This window comes from Myxocyprinus asiaticus, chromosome 2 (assembly GCF_019703515.2).
Source record: "Myxocyprinus asiaticus isolate MX2 ecotype Aquarium Trade chromosome 2, UBuf_Myxa_2, whole genome shotgun sequence".
Taxonomy (NCBI): domain Eukaryota; kingdom Metazoa; phylum Chordata; class Actinopteri; order Cypriniformes; family Catostomidae; genus Myxocyprinus; species Myxocyprinus asiaticus.
The window spans coordinates 63,932,411-63,955,235 of NC_059345.1; the positions used below are offsets into that span (position 1 = coordinate 63,932,411).

Sequence of the window (22,825 nt, forward strand, 5' to 3'; positions counted from 1 at the left end):
CCCCACTGTAACACAGATTTTTCACACTTTTTTTTTTCTTTTTTTTTTATAAAAAAGGGATGAATCAAATAATTTTTTGATTTAGTGTAATTAACATTGTCACATGATGTAGATTGTGCATAAATTGTATTGAACACTTTAAAGCTTTGTGGCACAGTCCCTTATATGTTGTGCGCTTAAGTGTTTTTTGTTGGCTTTTGATAATTGTAACACTCTCTCTCTCTCTTTCTCTCTCTCTTGGCAGCATTCGTGGCTGTGTTACAGGGAAGTCTGTTTGGTTTGGTGGGTTTGTTGCCACAGAAGTACAGCGCTGTGTTTATGAGTGGACAGGGACTCGCAGGGACATTTGCTGCTTTTGCCATGATTTCCGCCTTAGCAAGTGAGCCACTAACATATTGCTAGTTGTGGTTATTTTGCAGGGATTTTGATCATTTTATATTGAACAAAGATTTACTGTTGCTAAATAAACTTACTGATCTGAGGAACATTTGCCACTTTTCTGTACTGATTTGCTCTGACTGGTGCGTGTGTGTGTGTAACAGGTGAAGCTGATAGTGAAACGGCAGCTCTCGGTTATTTCATCACTCCATGTGTCGTGACCCTTTTCACAATCATGTGTTACATGCTGCTACCCAAACTGGTGAGTTTGTGAGTGTTTGTGTATTTCCCTATAGAGGCTTTCCCCCTTTTTCATACAAAGTAAATTAATTAAAAAAGTTAGATACAGTACAATAATATTCACCTTCAAATTATGGAAGACTACCTCTAATGTTTTGGCATTGTCACTCCTATTTGACAGAGTATACAAGTTGTCAAAATTGCCCCCAGAAGTGAGTTAAGGGGCGTCCTCAAAACAATTCATATTTTTTTTTTTTTCAAAGTCTGAAAATACAAATAGTTTGAGTTAATATGGTCTTTAGTCTGTATAATTAGTTTTTTATAAAAACAATAGAAGTCTTTAGTATTTCATCATTTAGATTGCATAGTAAATGTGTGTGTGTGTTCAAATAATCTAGTCAGATCTGTGCAGTTCCACAGTAAGCTAATAATATGACTTTTCTTTGTGTGCGTGTGCAGGAGTTTGCTCGCTTTTACCTGGACAAGTGTAAAAGCAAGAGCTACGAGCTTGAGACATTCAGCCAGCTGCTGCCTACAGGTAAAACTCATTGACCCTTTCGTTCCTGTATACCTCCATCCATGTATATTTTTGCATGCTGTATATACGTATGTACAGTATATACATAAAAATGCAGTATTTAAAAGGCATAATGTGTACTGAGCCAGTCGTTACCACAAAATAAACTACAACAGCACAAGTTGATGCAGTTTTGCATTTTGTTTTTTTCATGAATTTTTAAGAAACGTCTGATGATACTAGCCCTAATGGTCTTATTATTTGGCAGTTGGAAATGATTGACCAATGGCATTCAGAACAGATGCATAAAAAATGACCGTTGTACCTTATTGAGGTCTTCTGCCAATTATCCAGTCTTTAAGAACCGTCATAGCCCATAATGGGCTCCTTTTTGTGTTACTTTTGTAGCTGACAACCTCTGTTTTAAGTATAGTCTCATTAAGCTCTTCATGTCGAAGTTGTTGGTTCTTCAGAGTTAGTTTTCATTTTTGAGTTCTACCTGGAGAGTTGTACGCTTCTATCCAATGCTGAAAAGTTTTCTGTTCCACATAAAGTCCTCCATTTTTAGTCGTGGTTAACCATTGCCAATTGGCTATTTTTGTGTGTTGTTGTGAGAAAGAAACAGCGGAGTGACACAGTGGCAAGAAAAAGTATGTGAACCCTTTGAAATTAGTTTTCTGCATTAATTGGTCTTAAAATCTCCTCTTCATCAAAGTCACAAGTATAAACAAACACAATGTACTTGGACTAACAACACACAAACAATTGTAATCTTTCATGTCTTTATTAGACATCCCATTAAATATTCACAGTGCTGTGGAAAAAGTAAACAAACCCTTTGATTTAATAACTGGTCAGTCCTCCTTTGGCAGCAGTAACCTCAGCCAAGTATTTCCGGTAGCTTTGGAAATTAGACCTGCACAACGTTCAGAAGGAATTTTGGACCATTCTTCCTTACAGGACTGCTTCAGCTCAGCCATATTCTTAGGATATTTGGTGTGAATGGCTCTCTTCAGGTCATTCCACAGCATCTCTACTGGGCTCAGGGCTCTGACTGGGCCACTCCAAAAGGTGGATTTTCTTTTTTGAAGCCATTCTGAAGTGGATTTACTTCAATGTTTAGGGTCATTGTCCTGCTGCGTCTCTCAACGTCTACTGAGCTTCAGCTGGCCACCCTGACATTATCCTGTTGGATATCTTGATTAATTTGGGAATTAATTTTTCCATCGATGATGGCAAGTGGTCCGGGCCCTAAGGTAGCAAAGCAGCCCTAAATCATTATGTTCCCTCCACCGTACTTCTCCGTTGGGATGATGTTTTCCTGTTGGTATGCAGTGCGCTTTTTATGCCATTCATAGTGCTGCATGTTCTTCCCAAACAATTCAACCTTAGTTTTATCAGTCCACAAAACATTTTCCCAGTAGTGTTGTGGAGTGTCAGGGTGGTCTTTGACAAACTTAAGGTGTGCAGCAACGTTTTGGTTGAAAAGCAGCGGCTTCCTTCGTGGTATCCTGCCATGGAAACCACGCCTGTTTAATGTTTTCAGTATAGTAGACTCATGAACAGAGATGTTAACCAGTTCCAATGATTCCTTCACACCAAGTTTATACATCCTCCGTAAGTGGAGCATGAGCTGTGCGTTTTTGTTTCGGCACCCATATTAACAAATTACACCATTTACACTGCAAGCGTGAGTCACAAGGTGACGCGTCCCAGACGCGGCAGTGAGCGGATAGTTTTGGCATTGAGCCTATTTTTTGCTGTGCGGCTCACGCTGAGCTCAGCAGCTCTGGGTGCAGTACAACACTAAAATAATCAGGAGATTATTGAAGAGACACAAAAGCAAATCAAAATTATTCAAAACTAACCCATAGTACACTACAATTTATATGTCTGCATGCAATTAAACTTAATAAAATAACTTAATAATGGAAAGAATAAATAAACTGCTGGACCTTTTACCATTCTGAATATATATGTGTACACTATATTAACCAATCACAACCAAGTGTGCTGATAAAGATGAAATGCACATGACTGCCCACTGTTGTCATTGAAGCAGCAATAACATCAGCTTATTTCGACCTTATTAAAGAAAATCCTTGGCGTAGTAGCCCATAGATAACTTTTTCTGCGCAGAGGCGCTGTTGTTTCTCGCGGAAGAGACGCGGCCAATGTGAACGTCCAGCGTGACCGCCACGCTCACACCACGCTCATGCCATGCTCACGGAGGATGTGTGTACCCGGCGTCAAGCCTTTAGCTGTCACACTAGGTTTTTTTTTTTCCTCATTGAGCACATTGAGCTGGATGGCCACTTCTAGGGAGAGTAGCCACAGTACTAGATTGTCTCCATTTATAGATAGTTTGACTAACTGTGGACGGAAGAATATCTAAGCTCTTCGAGATAACTTTGTAATTCTTTCCAGCTTTATGCAAATCAACAATACTTGATTGTAGGTCTACTGAGATCTCTTTTTTTTTTTTTTTTTTTGTTTGTTTGGGTGGCATGGTCCACGTCAGCACGTCAGCAAACTCTAATTAGCTTTTGTTGATGTCATTAGAATAGGGGTTTACATGCTTTTTCCAACTTACACTGTAAATGTTTGAAAGATGTATTCAGTATGTACCAGAACAATACAACAATTTGTGTGTTAATAAAACAGATCGTGCTTGTTCAGTATTTTAACTTTGAAGAAAATCGAATTTATACATAAATGCAGGTAATTCCAAAGGGTTCACATACATTTTCTTGCCACTGTACATGAAACATATAAGTAGCTCCAGTAAAGTAGTCCAAATAACCGGTGAAATATCACTTTATACCTGGATGTGCGGTTGTTATAGGACAAAATGAGTCTGGTTCTGTAATTAAAAATCCCATAAATTTTTCCCATTGGGGAATTTATTTTTAATGATAACTTCTAAAACTTTAAAGACAGACCTACTGTGAGTTACGAGGTTGTTCATCGATTGTGTATGGTTCTGTTGAAGCTATCAGTTTACGTTATATTTCACCTTCATTTACAAATTCTGGTGTAGAAATGCACTGTTTGATCCTGAAGGGAAACAATCCACCAATCAGAGAATCGTGCCAAAAAGGTTCTGCCCACTACCGGCCACTACCATGATGCAACTAAGTCGGTCTCCATACACTCTCAAACTACTTGTGTAATAATAAAAACTTGTAGTTTTAGGATTTTGAAAAATGTGAGGGTGCTTAGGATTTTACATTATGATGTAAAATGAAGACATATTGAAGATTTTGCACTATTTCTAGGTGACTAATCAACTGTAAGCAAAATTGTGACCATGTTAACTTCTTTGTACATAAGGTCAGATTTCCTTGCTCCCTTTTTTTCCAAAGTCAACTTTTTTTGCTTGCTTGGATATATACACCATTTAAAAAGTTGTTACACTACACTGCGTCAGCAAGTTCGCCCAACTCTGGTTAACATATAACATGCTGAACATGTCCAATGAACTAACAAACATCACTAAACTTTGTCTTTAATTTGCTATGGGCCATATGAGCACATGAGTAAGTGAAATTGAGTCAAGCAAAATTGTAATTCTGCATAAAAAAATAAAAAGAAGTTGAGAGAAAAAAGACCAGATAATGACCAGAATATAAATAGAGACTAGAACATAAAAGTTAAGATGACAGAGATGAAAAAATAATATTAATAACACTAAAAAACATACAAATAACAACCATAAATAAATAAAAGAATAGATGTAATAGGATTTTCAGATAAATGCTAATAAATATTATATTTTCTCATTTTCAGAATACACAGATGAGCCAAAACATTATGTACACTCACAGGTGAAGCTAATAATGTTGATCATCTCCTAAAAAGGCCACATGTAAAGTTCTAGGTAGATTATATTGGGTATATATGGGTAAACGAATGCAGGAGAAATGGGCAGGAGTAAAGACCTGAGCGACTTTGACAAGTCAAATTGTTGTGGCCAGACGACTGATTCAGAGCATCTCTGAAATGGCAAGTGGTGAGTACCTATCGACAGTGGTCCGAGGAGGGACAAACCACAAACTGGCGACAGTATGTAGGGCACCCAAGGCTCATCAGTGCGTGAGGGCAACCCGTCTGAAGGCTATCCCGTCTGGTCCGAACCGACAAGGTCTACTGTGGCACAAGTCACAGAAACTTTTAATGATGGTATGACTCCACGTCAGGGTTTGTGTGTGGAAATGAAGAAACGGGGAGCAGTGACGGTCAGATTTTTATTCTCCACTTCCTTTGGTGTACAGCTTTGGTGGCTTTTCACTCAGTCAATGATTCACTCCCAAAAAAATACTCAATGGATCAAACACTCAATATACACAGATGCCAATGCTGCACACTCGTTCTCTCTCTCTCCCTTTCCTGGCGTGTTCAGCTGTTTTAAGGAGTCTCTCCGCTATCACTGTAATCAGAAACAGCTGTTAGAAATCATGTCAACCAGCATAATGAGCCACACCACTCTCTCCTGCAGACAGACACACGACCACACCCCCATCAGCACAGAGGAATGTGTCACAACACACAGTGGTTCGCACTCTGCTGCGTATGGGGCTGCGTAGCTGCAGACTGGTCAGAGTGCCCATGATGGGAACGGGACCTTGGAGCAGTGGAAGAAGGTCACCTGGTCCGATGAGTCCCGTTTTCTTTTCAGTCACGTGGATGGCCGTGTACGTGTGCGCCGTTTACCTGGGGAAATGATGGCACCAGGATGCACTGTGGGAAGATGACAAGCTGGTGGAGGGAGTGTGATGCTCTGGGCAATGTTCTGCTGGGATACCCTGGGTCCTGCCATTCATTAGGATGTCAATTTGACACATGCCACCTACCTAATCATCATTGCAGACCAGGTACACCCCTTCATTCCCTGATGGCAGTGGCCTCTTTCAGCAGGATAATGTGTCCCGCCACGCTGAACACATTGTTCGGGAATGGTTTGAGGAACATGATGAAGTGTTCAAGGTGTTGCCATGGCCTCCAAATACCCCAGATCTCAATCCGAATGAGCATCTGTGGGATGTGCTGGACCAAGTCCGATCCACGGCGGCTCCACCTCGCAACTTACAGGACTTGATGAATCTGCTGCTAATGTCTTGGTGCCAGATACCACAGGACACCTGGGGTTTTGTAGAGCCCATGCCTCAGCAGGTCAGCACTGTTTTGGTGGCACGCGTTGGACCAACAGCATATAAGGCAGATGGTCGTAATATTTTGGCTCATTAGTGTATAGCCTAGTTTATATAGCCCAGTGGTTCTCAGCTGGTTTTGCTTTGGGTCCCAGATTTTACATTGGACATCTTGTGGCGACCCAACACAGTAAAAAATCTTAACCTGGATGTAAAGTAGCCTGGGTGTCATTTTTCTTTTTCTAGTTTTATAGTTTAAGTATAAGGGCTTGCATCAAGTGGCATTTACTTTTGTTATTGATGTCAACAACAAAAGATACAGGAAGTTTTCTCGACCCCTTTTAAAAGTTGATGTGCCATTATATTTATATGAGCCTATTATATTTATTATCCAGTTTAACTAAATATATTTTGCATACGAGGAAAACCTTTCCATAATTTTCCACAAGTCATCTAGGTCCAGACTTCGTGTACTTGCCCTTATATTTACTATGCAATGTCATACTGTGTAAGCACAGGTAAGACCATGGATGGATCCTCGTTACTGTGGTAAGGTCAATGTAGTTGGTCTTTATAAAAAAAATAAAGGTTTTTATGAAAAAATTGTAGCCTAAACACATTTAGAAACTTTTACTACAGCTGCCACAGTTGTAATAAAAATTAGGCCCAATAGATTCCACCTAAATAGGTTAATAACTACAAAATTAACTGTTACTGCTACTATTGTAAAAGCAAGATAAATTTAGTGAGGGTGATGATGTGTATGTAATTTTAAAAACCTTTATTGTGGTACATGCACAGTGTTGTCTCTTTTCCTTGTCTGTGCTGTTTATAATGTCAAGGCTGTCTAGCTGTTCATAGCACTTTAAGCTAGAAAATTCAAATACAGTAGTCAAGAGCAGATCATTGGTGCGATTGGTTCTGTGATGGCGCGCACCACACACTCTCGCAAAAACCAGGCTTCAATCGCATAAAATTTTCTGATGCGTATAAAGCGCAAGAAGAATGTCATTAAATTTGCTTTAGTGGCCCAAAATTTCACTTGGGACACAGAAAACCATGCCATTGTTCTTACCCTGCTGTCCACGACCCAGTCCAAACAGACCTGCAACCCGTTTTTGGGTCAGGACCTACCAGTTGAGAAACACTGGTTCGTAGTTCAGGTTTAGATTTAGTGTTTAAGTTTATATTGAAATAATAATTGCTAATTTTAAAATACTAATGTTACCATTCAATTTATTTGTGTGTTTGCTGAAATCTGCCAATGGAATTGATATGGAATTAGCTCTTATGACTTTGTTTTGTATTATATTTTAGCATTATACTGTTATTGTGGAGAGCCTGAGGGCTGGCATGAATAAAATTAGATTGATTAAAATAGGTTTGATCTATAGATTCATCCTGAATATTAATTGACTATAAAAGGATTAAACTTGTATTTTAAAGGAATGTTTTGGTTCAATATAAGTTAAGCCTAATTGGCATTTGTGGCATAATGTTGATTACCACAAAAAAAAATGATTTCTGCTTATCCTCGTTTCTAAAAAAAAAAAAAAAACCCGAGGTACTTACAGTGGAAGTGAATGGGGCCAGTGCATAAACATTTAAATACACACCGTCTCAAAAATATAGCTTAACTTGTACTGAACCTGGAACATTCACTCTAAGGTGTCCAGGGCATGTGAAGTGAGAAGGCCCAGAATTCCCATGCTAAACAGTGATGAAGGCCTTGTGTAAAGATCAGTATGTTCCTGCAGATGCTGTGAAAGGCTCTGGGCAAGCAAGCGACGGTTCGAATGGCCCTGTGGTGAATGTAAATCCTAACGGAGACATTAACTGTGTGAGTGAAGAGGAGGGCAGCAAACAGGCCTTCATCCCGCTGCAGCCAGAGAATGTGTCTGCACAGAAGAGCTCAGTCCTGGAGGTCTTTAAAAAGGTGCACTTCCACTTCACCCTTTAATCAAAGAATTTAAATGAACAGACTGTGTTATTTTGATGTTGTAGACCTTGATTTTTCATAATTGAAAACAAGGCTGTAAGGGTAAAAGCCCAAACATACTCTGCGCATGTACGTGAACGCAGATGCACCTTGCTACGCCAAGCTCAATTTCACACGTCGTTGCATTGTGAAATGTGTCAGCGCTCAATTCATAACACAATGCAAGTTCGCGCTGCATTCTCAGCTTTGCCGCAAGGGCTGCTAAAGCGGATTTTCTTCTTTCAATCAGCAACTGTCATGGCGGACTTGGGCAGCAATTTGAGTTGAATCTTTTCTAAAAATAAATGTCTCCAGTCCATTTAAACAAACTTGTTTTTTCTCCGTGTCTCTCTCTCCCCACTCCTCAACTATTGACTCATCTACCACATCCGGGCTGCATCTGAAAACGTAGACAGCTGATATACTGCCTAATCAGTTATTGGCTTAACTGACAGCTGTTTTGAATGAATGGAACTCTTAAGGAAACTGGTCTCCGAACTATTTGAAAAGCACCTTATTTTCATCCTGCCTCAGTATACAGTCTCCAAAGGGAGCATTTTCCTGGTTTCGGACACAGCACCGGTTTCGTGGTCACGCCTAAAAAAATCTATTGCCCTCTTGTCCTCTGAGGTTTCTTAACCGCTAGAGCAATGCAAGATCGCACGTAATGTATGTACAACGGGACCACGGGTTGACCAAGCATTCGCGTTTGCGTACTTGCGTGAAGTATGTTTCAGCCATAAGACGTAAAGTCTGTTCAGAGGGTTGCACTGTTAAATAGTTCAAGCTGACAAAACATTAAAAATATGTACAAATCCAGTGAACAAAAAACTCTGTAAATCATGGATTGTACAGTCTATTTGGGCATCTTAATGTCCAAAATCTCTTTTGTCTTTCCCACACAGCCTTGTTTTCAGTTGAGAATAATGGCATGTGTGCAGTTCTATTTGTGGCTAATAGTCTTCAGTTCTCAACCATTCCTTCTCTCTCTCTCTGTCTTTCTCTGTCTCTCTGTGTAGATCTGGGTTATGGCGTTTTGTGTTACATTTGTATTCACAGTAACACTGTCAGTTTTTCCTGCTGTTACTGTGGATGTGAAGACTGTTTATGAAGGCAAATGGGGTATGAACCACATGAACACAGTCACACACATCTAAATACGGATATACAGTATGGTAAACTTCAGGCTTGCTTGACACTAGCAACAACACAAGATGAGAATGTGTTCTTGCGTTTAAACATGGCTAGATGGAGCGCAGTTCCAAATGCAAGGGTCTTGAGACATGTTTTTCTAGGTTTCAAACTATGTTTAACTTGACACAGCAACCTAAAACGCTGTTTTTTGACTATGCAACCAGGGGTGGTTCTTGGGGGGTTCAGTGGCCCTGTGTCAATAGACCTGGCCAGTGGCCCCCCTAAATTGGAATGGTAGAATGCAAAGAGTGGTATTCTCATTTTCCATCCCAATGAAAGTTCAGTGACCCCACATCATAATAAATAGACCAAACAAATTATATTTAAACAAAACATCAATGCATTATGACTACATAATAATATGTAGCGGGAGAAGTTTAATTAAAGTTCAATATTTATTAAATATTCGCTTATGGTTCATAAGAGATCGTCTGAAAAGTCCACACATTGTGCTAAAACGTCACTGGTGGCCAAGTGTTCAATGCAGCTGCCTTGCATGTTCTGCCTTAAACACTTCTTAAAAAAAATAAAAATAAAATGACAGTTTGTATCTAAAGATTGAAAATTGTCTGCATAATTTACACTTGAACACCTCCGATGTTTTAGTGCTGTGGGTGGAATTTTTAATGAAAGCCGATTGGACCATTTTTAGGCATAATTCAGCTACAACAAGCGTTGACCATTTGAGTTCAGTGTTTTATGCCTGTATGATATAGTCATATATTCTTTAACCTAATTGTGCTAATGATATCGTTGTAAAATTGTCTGCGCCAGAGAGCGCGAGTAGGAGAAACCGAATGTCAAACGAATAACGAGCCAACAACTTCTGGAGATAAGGTAGAAGCTCAGCGTTAGGACCTGCCGGCTCCAGTTTCAGTTCTACTTAATGAGGATTATATGTGCTGGTGTAAATGTAAGCGTAATTTAAGTTACTTTTATAGCGCAATTTCCCACGTTATTATCACGAAACCTGATCTGGATCTGATTTTCTGCCTTATTGAATGCACCTGAGCCCAACTCGTTATAGATCTCTTATTTGGCAAGCATTCATTACAAAATACTTTTTGTATGTGTACAGTATCTGTCGGGTTTTCATTTCTGGAACAACATACAGTACACACTTATTAAAAATAACGAGGTATTTTTTACCACTGTCTTTAATTTAAAGTTTTGCACTGTACAATGCAGAAACGAGACGCATTGTGCAACAAATTTGGCAAAACAAACAATGAAGCACTCTGAAGAAACAGCAGTTAGTGTTATACAGGGGCACACTGCACCTGCAATGGCAAATGTATTATGAATACCCTTAAAAACATAAAATTGGAACCCTTATAAATCACCCCACTAAAGCCCAAATATAAATGACTTGCCTTTAGTGAGAAAGGCTCTTACCATACACTAAGCTCACCACATCAATGCACTTCAACCTAACAATATTTACAGATTAATATTAGTAGGCTACTGTTGGGTGCAGGCGCAAGAATAAAAAGCAAACATACAACTAACCGGGAGAGAGAGAACAAATCTGAAGAGTTGATCCTGCTGCATCTTTTGCAAAAGAAATGCAAGAGAAGCACGAAATAGCTTACAGGCAAGATTACAAACACTACGTCCTCTATATGAACACCATTTATCAATCAAATACTTAACGTGCGATGCACCAATCACATGGAAGAGGCACATGTGTGCTCAGTAACAGAGAATTGAGCTTAATATTAGCAACAGCATTCTCTAAGAAGAGGCGCACAACAAGCGCACTCAATTAGGAATTTGCATAGAAACTGACAGACATAATGATAAGAAAAAAAAACACATTAAAGGCATCTTATTGGTCACTTATAATTATGATGTATGCAACTTTTTTAAACTCATAGTAATTGAGATAGATACATGCATTAAAAATTCACTTGTTTCACTGGACCATTTAAAATGAAATTTAAAAATTGTTAAAGAATCTTAAAAGAAATAGTGACCATTTACAATATCTGTACATGCTGATTATAGCCTACTGATTAAATTCTAACCTAAAATCTTGATGTAGCCTATCATTCATTTTACAGTCATTCTAAAGAACAGCATGGCAGCATGGCTTAAAGTTTGTGGGTAAAACCAGAATGTTAGGGTGTATTGACTAATTGAAACATTTGTCATGAGCCTGTTTGTTTTTATATTTAAAAATAAAAGTTTTACAGTTTTTACTCAAATTTAGTGAATCTTTGGTTGTCTTTAAAAAAATTACATGTATGCAAATATTAAAACAGCAAAACACATTTTTATATGTGTACAGGGGACATTTAAGGTATAATACAGTTGCCCCCCTGCAAGCACACCCGGCCCCACCCTAGCCCCCCAGTCGAAATGGTCTAGAACCACCCCTGGATGCAACCAAAGTGAGATGCTTCAATTACGTGTACATTGATGCATCCTTAGAAAAGCCCTTATAATAAATCTATCTCTGACAGATTGATGGTGAACTGTAGGCCAATGATAGGCTTTTGTTCAATAATATGGAAATGATGCATCACCTTCTAAAGCAACTTTTTGAAAGGTCAAATCAATGAAATGTAATGCATTTTAATTATCTGAATTATTATATTTATAATTGTTTGTATGTTTGTATGTATGTATGTGTGTGTGTGTGTGTATATATCATTATTTAAATTTAAGTATTTATAATTATTTAATTATTGTTATTTGAGGGCATTTCTCAGCAAATGTTTATGTGATTAATTCTATTAATTAATTAGCGTATCATGTAAAAAAACAATTATCGATTGACCGCCCTAGTTAGTAGAAAAGGGTTCATCTTAGAGGAGAAAAGGTCTCTTGGTGATCAGCACATGCTATGCTGGGGTGCATTTCCTGTACAACTACATAACTCACTTCTTAAACACCATAGTATGATGCATCGTTGGAGATATTAACTAGCTAGTGACGACTGTTTCCAGAAACTATAGAAACTATGTCACACATCCATCGTTCGAACCATGTTGGTTCAACAGTATAAAGCTGTCGTTAATGACCTTACGCAGGGGGTGGAGTAATAACTTATGCGGATATCAAATATATACATAATAGCTCATTTACACGTAGTCCAGAAAGCTGTTTAATGCGTGAATGCTGCTGAAGACACGAAAGCTGCTTGCACTATGTAAATGCGACAGATACATTGGGCTGCAATAGTGTTTCCCTTTGTAAGTTTCCCTTTGCATCAGACTTTGGGGTTCCCCCGACGCAGTTAAGTATATGCGCACTCTTCAAAAACATTCCGTACAAGAACGGCACTTATGCGTTAACATGGGCACATAAGCCGTGTGTTAAAGCGCTTTCTCTTAACAGCCTTTAATCCCTTAAACAGCTGCATCCACATCTTAAATGACGTTTTAGAACGGTGCTTTCTGCCAAAAACTGGAATAAGCCATTTTTGTAAGTGCCATGTAAACATGGTCAAAGTTTTGTTCGATATAAAAATATATATGGAATAAAGATTTTGTCCTACTAATTTGCCTTTGCAAAGTGAAATGATGTCCAGACAGCAAACTAACAGGGAACTATGCTTCTAACCACACAACTTTGCGATGCTTTTTGCGAATGTTCGTTGGAACTACAGTTCGGGGAAACACCAAAATTCTGAACTATGTTGGGAACGATGCAGCTTGCCTACATATGTTGACTACAGTGCATCCGGAAAGTATTCACAGCGCTTCACTTTTTCCACATTTTGTTATGTTACAGCCTTATTCCAAAATGGATTAAATTTATTATTTACTACAAACAATACCCCATAATGACAATCTGAAAGAAGTTTGTTTGAAATCTTTGCAAATTTATTAAAAATAAAAAACGAAAAAATCACATGTACATAAGTTTTCACAGCCTTTGCCATGACACTCAAAATTGAGCTCAGGTGCATCCTGTTTCCACTGATCATCCTTGAGATGTTTCTACAACTTGATTGGAGTCCACCTGTGGTAAATTCAGTTGATTGGACATGATTTGGAAAGGCACACACCTGTCTATATAAGGTCCCACAGTTAACAGTGCATGTCAGAGCACAAACCAAGCCATGAAGTCCAAGGAATTGTCTGTAGACCTCCAAGTCAGGATTGTATTGAGGCACAATCAGGGGAAGGGTGCAGAAATATTTCTGCAGCATTGAAGGTCCCAATGAGCACAGTGGCCTCCATCATCTGTAAATGGAAGAAGTTTGGAACCACCAGGACTCTTCCTTGAGCTGGCCGCCCGGCCAAACTGAGCGATCGGGGGAGAAGGGCCTTAGTCAGGGAGGTGACCAAGAACCCGATGGTCACTCTGACAAAGCTCCAGCATTTCTCTGTGGAGAGAGGAGAACCTTCCAGAAGAACAACCATCTCTGCAGCACTCCACCAATCAGGCCTGTATGGTAGAGTGGCCAGTCGGAAGCCACTCCTCAGTAAAAGGCACATGACAGCCCGCCTGGAGTTTGCCAAAAGGCACCTGAAGGACTCTCAGACCATGAGAAACAAAGATTGAACTCTTTGGCCTGAATGGCAAGCGTCATGTCTGGAGGAAACCAGGCACCGCTCATCACCTGGCCAATACCATCCCTACAGTGAAGCATGGTGGTGGCAGCATCACAATGTGGAAAAAGTGAAGCGCTGTGAATACTTTCCGGATGCACTGTACATAATAATAATTAATTAAAATAAGTGAGATTAATGTTGACATAGGATATACAAGTTATTTATTAATAATCACCTGGGGCCTCATATAAAACTTGACATATATTTCATCCTAAAGTGTTTGCATGCACAAAAGACAGATTTTGCACATGCACAAAGGTTTTCAGACTTCTAAATCTTTACATGTGCCAGAACCTGCACATAGTTCACTTTATAAATCCCACTTAACGGAAGATTGTGGGTACAAGCCCATACTTTATTCCCCACCTCATCTTGTGCCGGAAATAACATATATGGAGCACACAACACCTGTTTTTACAATGCATAACCTTATCTGCATATCATTTCCATATGCATATTGCCATCCAGACACTGTACTACTGATATGTTTAATGGTTTGAGAAACTATTAAAAATGGGAGATAATACAGACTCTTGCTTAAATCTTGCATGTGCTTGTATGATTGACACTGTTGGACGTATGAACATATATCACAATATTTTCCCCCTCTTTCTGTCTCTCAGAAAGGTACTTTATCCCTGTTTGCTGTTTTCTCATCTTTAATTTTATGGATTGGATTGGCAGAACTGTTACATCACTAGTTCAGTGGGTGAGTGAATTGTGTAACTTTCTCTATTTTATCAATTCATTATTTCTTTAATTCATCCCTAAATGAGCGCACTGACAATTCAAAACAAAACTATTCAGTGCAAATATTTGTTTCAATGAAGTTTGCCTTTAATTGTACATACAGTATATACAGTACTGTGCAAAAGTCTTAAGATGTTTCACATAGGCATTTGGTTAAGATGGTTATTTATATCTGCTACTTTAGTGTGTCAATAGGAAATACAGGTGCATCTCAATAAATTAGAATGTCATGGAAAAGTTCATTTATTTCAGTAATTCAACTCAAATTGTGAAACTCGTGTATTAAATAAATTCAATACACACAGACTGAAGTAGTTTAAGTCTTTGGTTCTTTTAATTGTGATGATTTTGGCTCACATTTAACAAAAACCCACCAATTCACTATCTCAAAAAATTAGAATATGGTGACATGCCAATCCGCTAATCAACTCAAAACACCTGCAAAGGTTTCCTGAGCCTTCAAAATGGTCTCTCAGTTTGGTTCACTAGGCTACACAATCATGGGGAAGACTGCTGATCTGACAGTTGTCCAGAAGACAATCATTGACACCCTTCACAAGGAGGGTAAGCCACAAACATTCATTGCCAAAGAAGCTGGCTGTTCACAGAGTGCTGTATCCAAGCATGTTAACAGAAAGTTGAGTGGAAGGAAAAAGTGTTGAAGAAAAAGATGCACAACCAACCGAGAGAACTGCAGCCTTATGATTGTCCAGCAAAATCGATCAAGAATTTGGGTGAACTTCACAAGGAATGGACTGAGGCTGGGGTCAAGGCATCAAGAGCCACCACACACAGACATGTCAAGGAATTTGGCTACAGTTGTCGTATTCCTCTTTTTAAGCCACTCCTGAACCACAGACAACGTCAGAGGCGTCTTACCTGGGCTAAGGAGAAGAAGAACTGGACTGTTGCCCAGTGGTCCAAAGTCCTCTTTTCAGATGAGAGCAAGTTTTGTATTTCATTTGGAAACCAAGGTCCTAGAGTCTGGAGGAAGGGTGGAGAAGCTCATAGCCCAAGTTGCTTGAAGTCCAGTGTTAAGTTTCCACAGTCTGTGATGATTTGGGGTGCAATGTCATCTGCTGGTGTTGGTCCATTGTGTTTTTTGAAAACCAAAGTCACTGCACCCGTTTACCAAGAAATTTTGGAGCACTTCATACTTCCTTCTGGTGACCAGCTTTTTAAAGATGCTGATTTCATTTTCCAGCAGGATTTGGCACCTGCCCACACTGCCAAAAGCACCAAAAGTTGGTTAAATGACCATGGTGTTGGTGTGCTTGACTGGCCAGCAAACTCACCAGACCTGAACCCCATAGAGAATCTATGGGGTATTGTCAAGAGGAAAATGAGAAACACAAGAGACCAAAAAATGCAGATGAGCTGAAGGCCACTGTCAAAGAAACCTGGGCTTCCATACCACCTCAGCAGTGCCACAAACTGATCACCTCCATGCCACGCCGAATTGAGGCAGTAATTAAAGCAAAAGGAGCCCCTACCAAGTATTGAGTACATATACAGTAAATGAACATACTTTCCAGAAGGCCAACAATTCACTAAAAATGTTTTTTTTATTGGTCTTATGATGTAATCTAATTTTTTGAGATAGTAAATTGGTGGGTTTTTGTTACATGTGAGCCAAAATCATCACAATTAAAAGAACCAAAGACTTAAACTACTTCAGTCTGTGTGCACTGAATTTATTTAATACACGAGTTTCACAATTTGAGTTGAATTACTGAAATAAATGAACTTTTCCACGACATTCTTATTTATTGAGATGCACCTGTATATATTTTAGACTCCCAAACATTACTTTTGCAAATAGAATAGAATAGAAGAACAGGGAGCCCTGCAACAGATGTCATGGCCCCCACAGAGCCCCCCACTGAATATTGAATCAGTCTGAGATTACATAAAGAGACAGAAGCAAAACCTAAAACTAGTTAAAATAAAACTATATTTTATTTCATCTGGTTGTTGAAAATTTATGCACTATGGGCCTATATAGACAGTTTATATATATATACAGTATATATAATATATATGTCATTATTTCTGAGCAAACAAGTCTGTCTTTCATAATAATTCTTCTCTCATGTTCTCTGTCCTCCTGCAGCCCCCTAAAGACAGTCGCTTGTTCCCAGTGCTGGTCGTTTCTCGGTTAATCTTTGTTCCTTTGCTCATGATGTGTAACGTTCAGGAGAGGCACTTACTACCAGTGCTCTTCTCAAATGATCTGAGTTTTGCTGCCATTATGGTGTTCTTCTCTGTGTCCAGTGGATACTGTGCGTGTCTGTCCATGACCTATGCACCACAGTGAGTACACACACACACGGAGGGCATACATTAGACTCCTATTGTTTTTATATAAGCTAATCATAATTTACCAGAAAACGACTTTTGGGTGGGCCACAATTAGACGTATATATACTGTACATATATGATGCTTCTAGAGGAGTTGATTGACAGCGATGCAGCCAATTATATCACATTGCTATTTATATTATTTATTTATTTAATTTTCACGAATGTATTACGATTTGTTTGAGAACAGACATTTTGAATTTCCTTTTCCTTTATTTTTTTTGATACATTTTTTATTTTATAAATATAATGTTTAGATTTAAAAGGGAATAGTCTTTAAAGCTGCACTATGTGATTCACTATGGTAAGCCTATAATAATGATTTCTATTTTAGAGCCATCTGGATGGATTTTCCGAGAAATTGCATACTTCCATCATTCGTCCGTACGTGTTTACGTCATGTCCGTAAATAAAGAAAAGAAGGTCCGGCTACTTTAGCGTGTGTATTGTGTGGTAGTAGCTTGAAGCTGAAAGCTTGTAGCCAAAACAAATGAGCAACACTGACCATGGAACCTTTAAAAAATGCAAACCTCTGGGGATTCACCCGTTGTGAAAATATTGAGCCTGCTACCCACTTTGATACCTTCACAATGCATTCCTTCAAAGGCGATGGGAAGTTTGCTCGGAATTGCTGTCCGTTGACGAAACTTGAGGACAATTGCGTTTCAGACCGTACTTAGAACGGTGATTTTTGGCATGCGCAGCGAGGGGATTTATGCGTTTTTATATGTCTTAGTGTGGATGAGAAATGTTTGGAAAACGCTTGAAACCTTGTGGACGGAGAGCGTTTCGAAAACGCCGTTTTCAAATGTACCTGGATTAACCCGGATGTAGCCTGAGGGTGTTCTTACACTAGCGCTTTTGGGCCCTGATTTACATCACGTAACGTGACATCATGCATATCGGCATTATATCAGATATTGGTATCGGCCATTAAAAACCCATATCGCTCGATCACTAATTTGATTTGTTAATTGTTTTGTTTTTTTATTATTGAGCAAATTCCTAAAGAGAGGTTTTGTCAGATTTACATTACTAAAAATGTATAGCTGAACATGCACACACAGTCACACATGTATACAACGAGAATACACTGACTCAAATATAATTGATTTTCTCTTTCTCTCTGTGAGGCTGGTGGAATCGAAAGACGGGGAGACGGCCGGCGCGTTAATGACGTTTTTTCTGGCTCTGGGTTTGTCGCTGGGAGCTGGTTTCTCATTCCCTCTACGCTTCATGGTCTGACACCACGAAAACACACACAAAGACACATTCTCAAATATTCAAGCAGCTTTCAGTGCTGTCTGCTGAAAATCCATTCTCATGATGTTTACACAAATGAGCTGAATTCATAAAATGACAGAGCAGCTTTATTTGGCAGCTTAAAACCAAGCTTACAAAATCAGCTCTATTAAAGTGAATGCAACACCTGCAGTTTTTGGACATTACAGGTAAAGGGACAGCTGGTGAAATACAGTTTCTGTGTTTCCAGTAAATGTAGTAACTATAGTACTTTGGCCAAAACTGTTTTGTTTTTTTTGTTTTTTTTTTGCCTTTCCTCGCAATACCTTTATCCATCCCTTATGAAAACAAACCATGGTTTTACTACAGTAACCATAGATGAACTATGGTATTTGTTGTAAAACCATAACCAGAACATTTTACCATGATTTTACCACAGTAACCATATTTTAACCATGATATGTGGTAAAACTATAGTAATAATACAGGAAATCAAAAAACATGGTATTTAACCAATTATTCTGCCAAACTGTTTGTTTTACTATAGTAAAACCATGGTTGTTTTTTGTACGGGCATGTTTTTATGGGGGGTGGAAACCATGGTTTTAAAAACTAGACTTGGTACCACAAATTTACCATGATGTTACCATAGTAAACCTTAATAAATTCCCTACCTGTCCTCTAAGGGCCTCCATAATCTTGTAACGATCAGCCAAATCGGCCGAGTTACACACAAACAAGATTGGGAACTGATCTTAACTGAGTGAGACAAACCAAGGGACTAAACTGAAACACAATGTATTTACAACATAAATTATTTACACATAGAACAATATATACACAATGAAATACTCCCAGTCCAAGCAAATGAATAGAGTCTTTTAGAATCTTCGGTGCTGTCCATAGAGAGTATCCAGTACCCAGTGTGCCTACCCATGTATGTACAGTCCTATGTGCTCTTTGTCCAGTCCTGTTGTGTACATCTGTGAAACAATAATCCACATGAAAGGTGTACTCCACAATCAAGACAGTCTCCAAAGTTCAATGAACAAACAACAGGCCTCTCTCCAGTGCCATGCTGGCTCCCAATACACCTGATGGTAACTACTTCCTACTTCCTGTTAGGTGACAGGAGTTCCAACATTTCTTAAAGACATAGCATACATTTTTTTAGGGAGATAAAGGGACAAAGAGACAGTACATGTATTTGTCAAATGTACAAGTGTTAATGTTATTACATGTCTCATACGTGGTATTGCTACAACCTCAAGAACTGACAGTTACTATTTAAAATGAGACAGTTCAAAGGGATTAAAATGAGTACAAATGTTTCTTACACATTGAGATCCTGATATTTTAGTTTGATTTGGTTTTAGGATTGAGGCTTTTTTTTTTTTTTTTTTTTTTTTGTAGGCAAACCCAAGACTTTTATTAACAGTGGCAAGACAAAGTCACAAGTATAGACAAAACACAGTGTGCTTAAGCTAACAACACACAGACAATTTGAATTGTTCATGTCTTTATTGAACACATCCCAATAAACATTCACAGTGCTGTGGAAAAAGTGACCTACATCAGCACTCATTGGTGTAAAGCAATTGTGTTTACAGCATTTCAACTGCAGTCAAATCAACTGGTTTGACCGCATCAAAGAAGCTTGAAACCGCATGTTAAGTGTGATGCAATCTCCATAGAAATAGTATATAAGCCAAACTGGCCTGTAAACTCTCCTCTTGCTTTTGGTCATGTGTCCCACAACTTTCATTTCTACACCACTGCCTTAGTTTATAGTAAATTCAGCCTCATGACAGCAGATGAAATATGAAGCCATTTGATGTATGGAAAAGATACACTATATTGCCAAAAGTATTCGCTCATCTGCCTTTAGACGCATATGAACTTAAGTGACATCCCATTCTTAATCCATAGGGTTTAATATGATGTCGGCCCCACCCTTTGCAGCTATAACAGCTTCAACTCTTCTGGGAAGGCTTTCCACAAGGTTTAGGAGTGTGTTTATGGGAATTTTTGACCATTCTTCCAGAAGCGCATTTGTGAGGTCAGACACTAATGTTGGACGAGAAGGCCTGGCTCGCAGTCTTCGCTCTAATTCATCCCAAAGGTGCTCTATCGGGTTGAGGTCAGGACTCTGTGCAGGCCAGTCAAGTTCTTCCACACCAAACTCACTCATCCATGTCTTTATGGACCTTGCTTCGTGCACTGGTGCGCAGTCATGTTGGAACAGGAAGGGGCCATCCCCAAACTGTTCCCACAAAGTTGGGAGCAAGGAATTGTCCAAAATCTCTTGGTATGCTGAAGCATTCAGAGTTTCTTTCACTGGAACTAAGGGGCCAAGCCCAGCTCCTGAAAAACAACCCCACACCATAATCCCCCCTCCACCAAACATCACAGTTGGCACAATGCAGTCAGACAAGTACCCTTCTCCTGGCAACCGCCAAACCCAGACTCGTCCATCAGATTGCCAGATGGAGAAGCGTGATTCGTCACTCCAGAGAACGCGTCTGCACTGCTCTAGAGTCCAGTGGCGGCGTGCTTTACACCACTGCATCCGACGCTTTGCATTGCACTTGGTGATGTATGGCTTGGATGCAGCTGCTCGGCCATGGAAATCTGATGTGAGAAACGTGTGGGGGTTTTGTATGTTCAAGAAATGTTTAAGACGGGTGCCGTTTTGTGTGTGTTTGTGCGTGAAAGATGAAAGGTCGTTAATTTTTCTGAAACATTTTGTTCACAGGAACTAATTGAGGTTTTTCCTCAATAGTGTTTTTGTGTTTTATTTGGGCTTACTATTTGTCATTAGAATAAACAGTGTATCAGTTACAGTTTTTATAGGTCAGAGGGTGAATTGTAGTGTTTGACTTGATTTAAAGTGCAGCTTTTGATTAAATAAACCTTCTGTGTACAACATATTTCACCACATTTTCATTCTCTTCACAACAACAATCCAGATTTGTCCTTATTAATTTGTTTAAAGTGCATTCAAGATCTACATTTCTATCACTGTGTGTTCCCTGGGAATCAAACTCACGACCTTGCCGTTATGATGTTGTAGAAGCAGTTGAGCTACCAGAAGATGACATCAAAGCTGATGCAGTTTTTTGAATGTTAAAATACTTTTTCCTACCCAGTATTATTATGCAGGACAACTAAAAGCCATTTGTAGGTTGATTTCCCCAAAAAGGTTTGAAAACCTTACAAAAATGAAACATGATATTACTGTAGTAATATTGTAGTAACCAATGTTTGAGGAAGCTAATTAAACTGTTGCTTAAGTTGTGAGTAGCTTTGAAGCTAGTCAAGTCGCTCTTTTAAAAAAAGTAGTTACTATAGCTACACTACAAGTTACTAACTAAAAAGTAGGTGACTACATTAAAGCTACTTAAATAAGAACATATTTAAAAATATATTATCAAATAAGAAGTTCTGATTGCAGAATTAAATGATATCACCTGAAAGATAAAGGTTTATATTAAGAAACTTAAGATGCGGTCATTCACCTTCACACGGCGAAAACAGTCATCTCAATGGGAATACGCGCAATGGACTTCCGGTAGCAAAGAATTTCCCCTCGCTAATTTCACATGGAGTTCAAGTTTGATGAATTTTGACAGGCGAATTCGCCGCATTGACCAATGGGAAGATGCTTAATTTTGACTTCTTTGTGGTTGGTGCTTTATACACAGCTACACTGAATATTCACAATGGACTTTTTTTTTTTTTTACTTTAGTCTAACAGTGCAGCATTAAAAAAGAGGCTGGTTGACTATTCTATTTTTGCTGGTTTTACACGCGCTCAACATCCATCCACGCCTTCATCACCAGCAGAATTTCGCAGTGCAAAGGTATGTAAGACCATGCCTTACTTCTGAATATAAACAGGAAAACACCCTATATTGTTTAACTAAACAGCAGCAATGAACTAAACATTTTGCTTCAAAAAACGAAGGCAAAGTCCCTTTAAGGCTGAGCAGGGGTTCAAGTGAATCATTTATGTGAACTAGTTCATTCACAAGAACCATTCGAATGAACCGATTCACTAAAATGGATAAGAGATCCCGACGTTAAATACAACCCCAATTCTGACAAAGTTGGGGGACAGTATGAAAAATACTAATAAAAACAAAAAGGAGTGATTTGTATATTATATTCACCCTTTGCTAAATTGAAATCACTACAACTAAACATTATATGATGTATTTTTTTTAATGTTCAGTGATTTCAAATCAAATGATTGCAACATGCTCCAAAAAAGTTGAGATGGGCAATTTAAGACTAATAATAATTTTATGAGTTGAAATAAGGCGATGTGAAACAGGAGATGTTAAACAGGTGAGGCAATCATGTCATAGTATATAAGGAACCTCCAAAAACAGCCTAGTCCTTCAAGAGCAAGGATCATTCGAGACTTGTCAATTTGCCAACAGATGCT

The 22,825-nt window shown here is 38.8% G+C and overlaps 1 protein-coding gene across 2 annotated transcripts in view; it reads left to right on the top strand.

The window, feature by feature from the left end:
• Positions 1 to 20,999, top strand: part of LOC127456114 (equilibrative nucleoside transporter 2-like) — a 48,022-nt gene extending 27,023 nt beyond the window's left edge. Inside the window, exons 6-13 of one of the 2 annotated variants that reach the window (XM_051724452.1) lie at positions 245 to 379; positions 543 to 640; positions 1,078 to 1,156; positions 8,043 to 8,221; positions 9,283 to 9,385; positions 14,646 to 14,731; positions 16,886 to 17,085; positions 18,267 to 20,999. In XM_051724452.1, the coding sequence (XP_051580412.1) occupies positions 245 to 379; positions 543 to 640; positions 1,078 to 1,156; positions 8,043 to 8,221; positions 9,283 to 9,385; positions 14,646 to 14,731; positions 16,886 to 17,085; positions 18,267 to 18,378 (992 nt within the window). In that variant the 3' untranslated portion in view covers positions 18,379 to 20,999. The remainder of the gene's footprint in view (positions 1 to 244; positions 380 to 542; positions 641 to 1,077; positions 1,157 to 8,042; positions 8,222 to 9,282; positions 9,386 to 14,645; positions 14,732 to 16,885; positions 17,086 to 18,266) is intronic. The other variant, XM_051724461.1, reaches the window with a different exon arrangement.
• Positions 21,000 to 22,825: the final 1,826 nt, after the last annotated feature.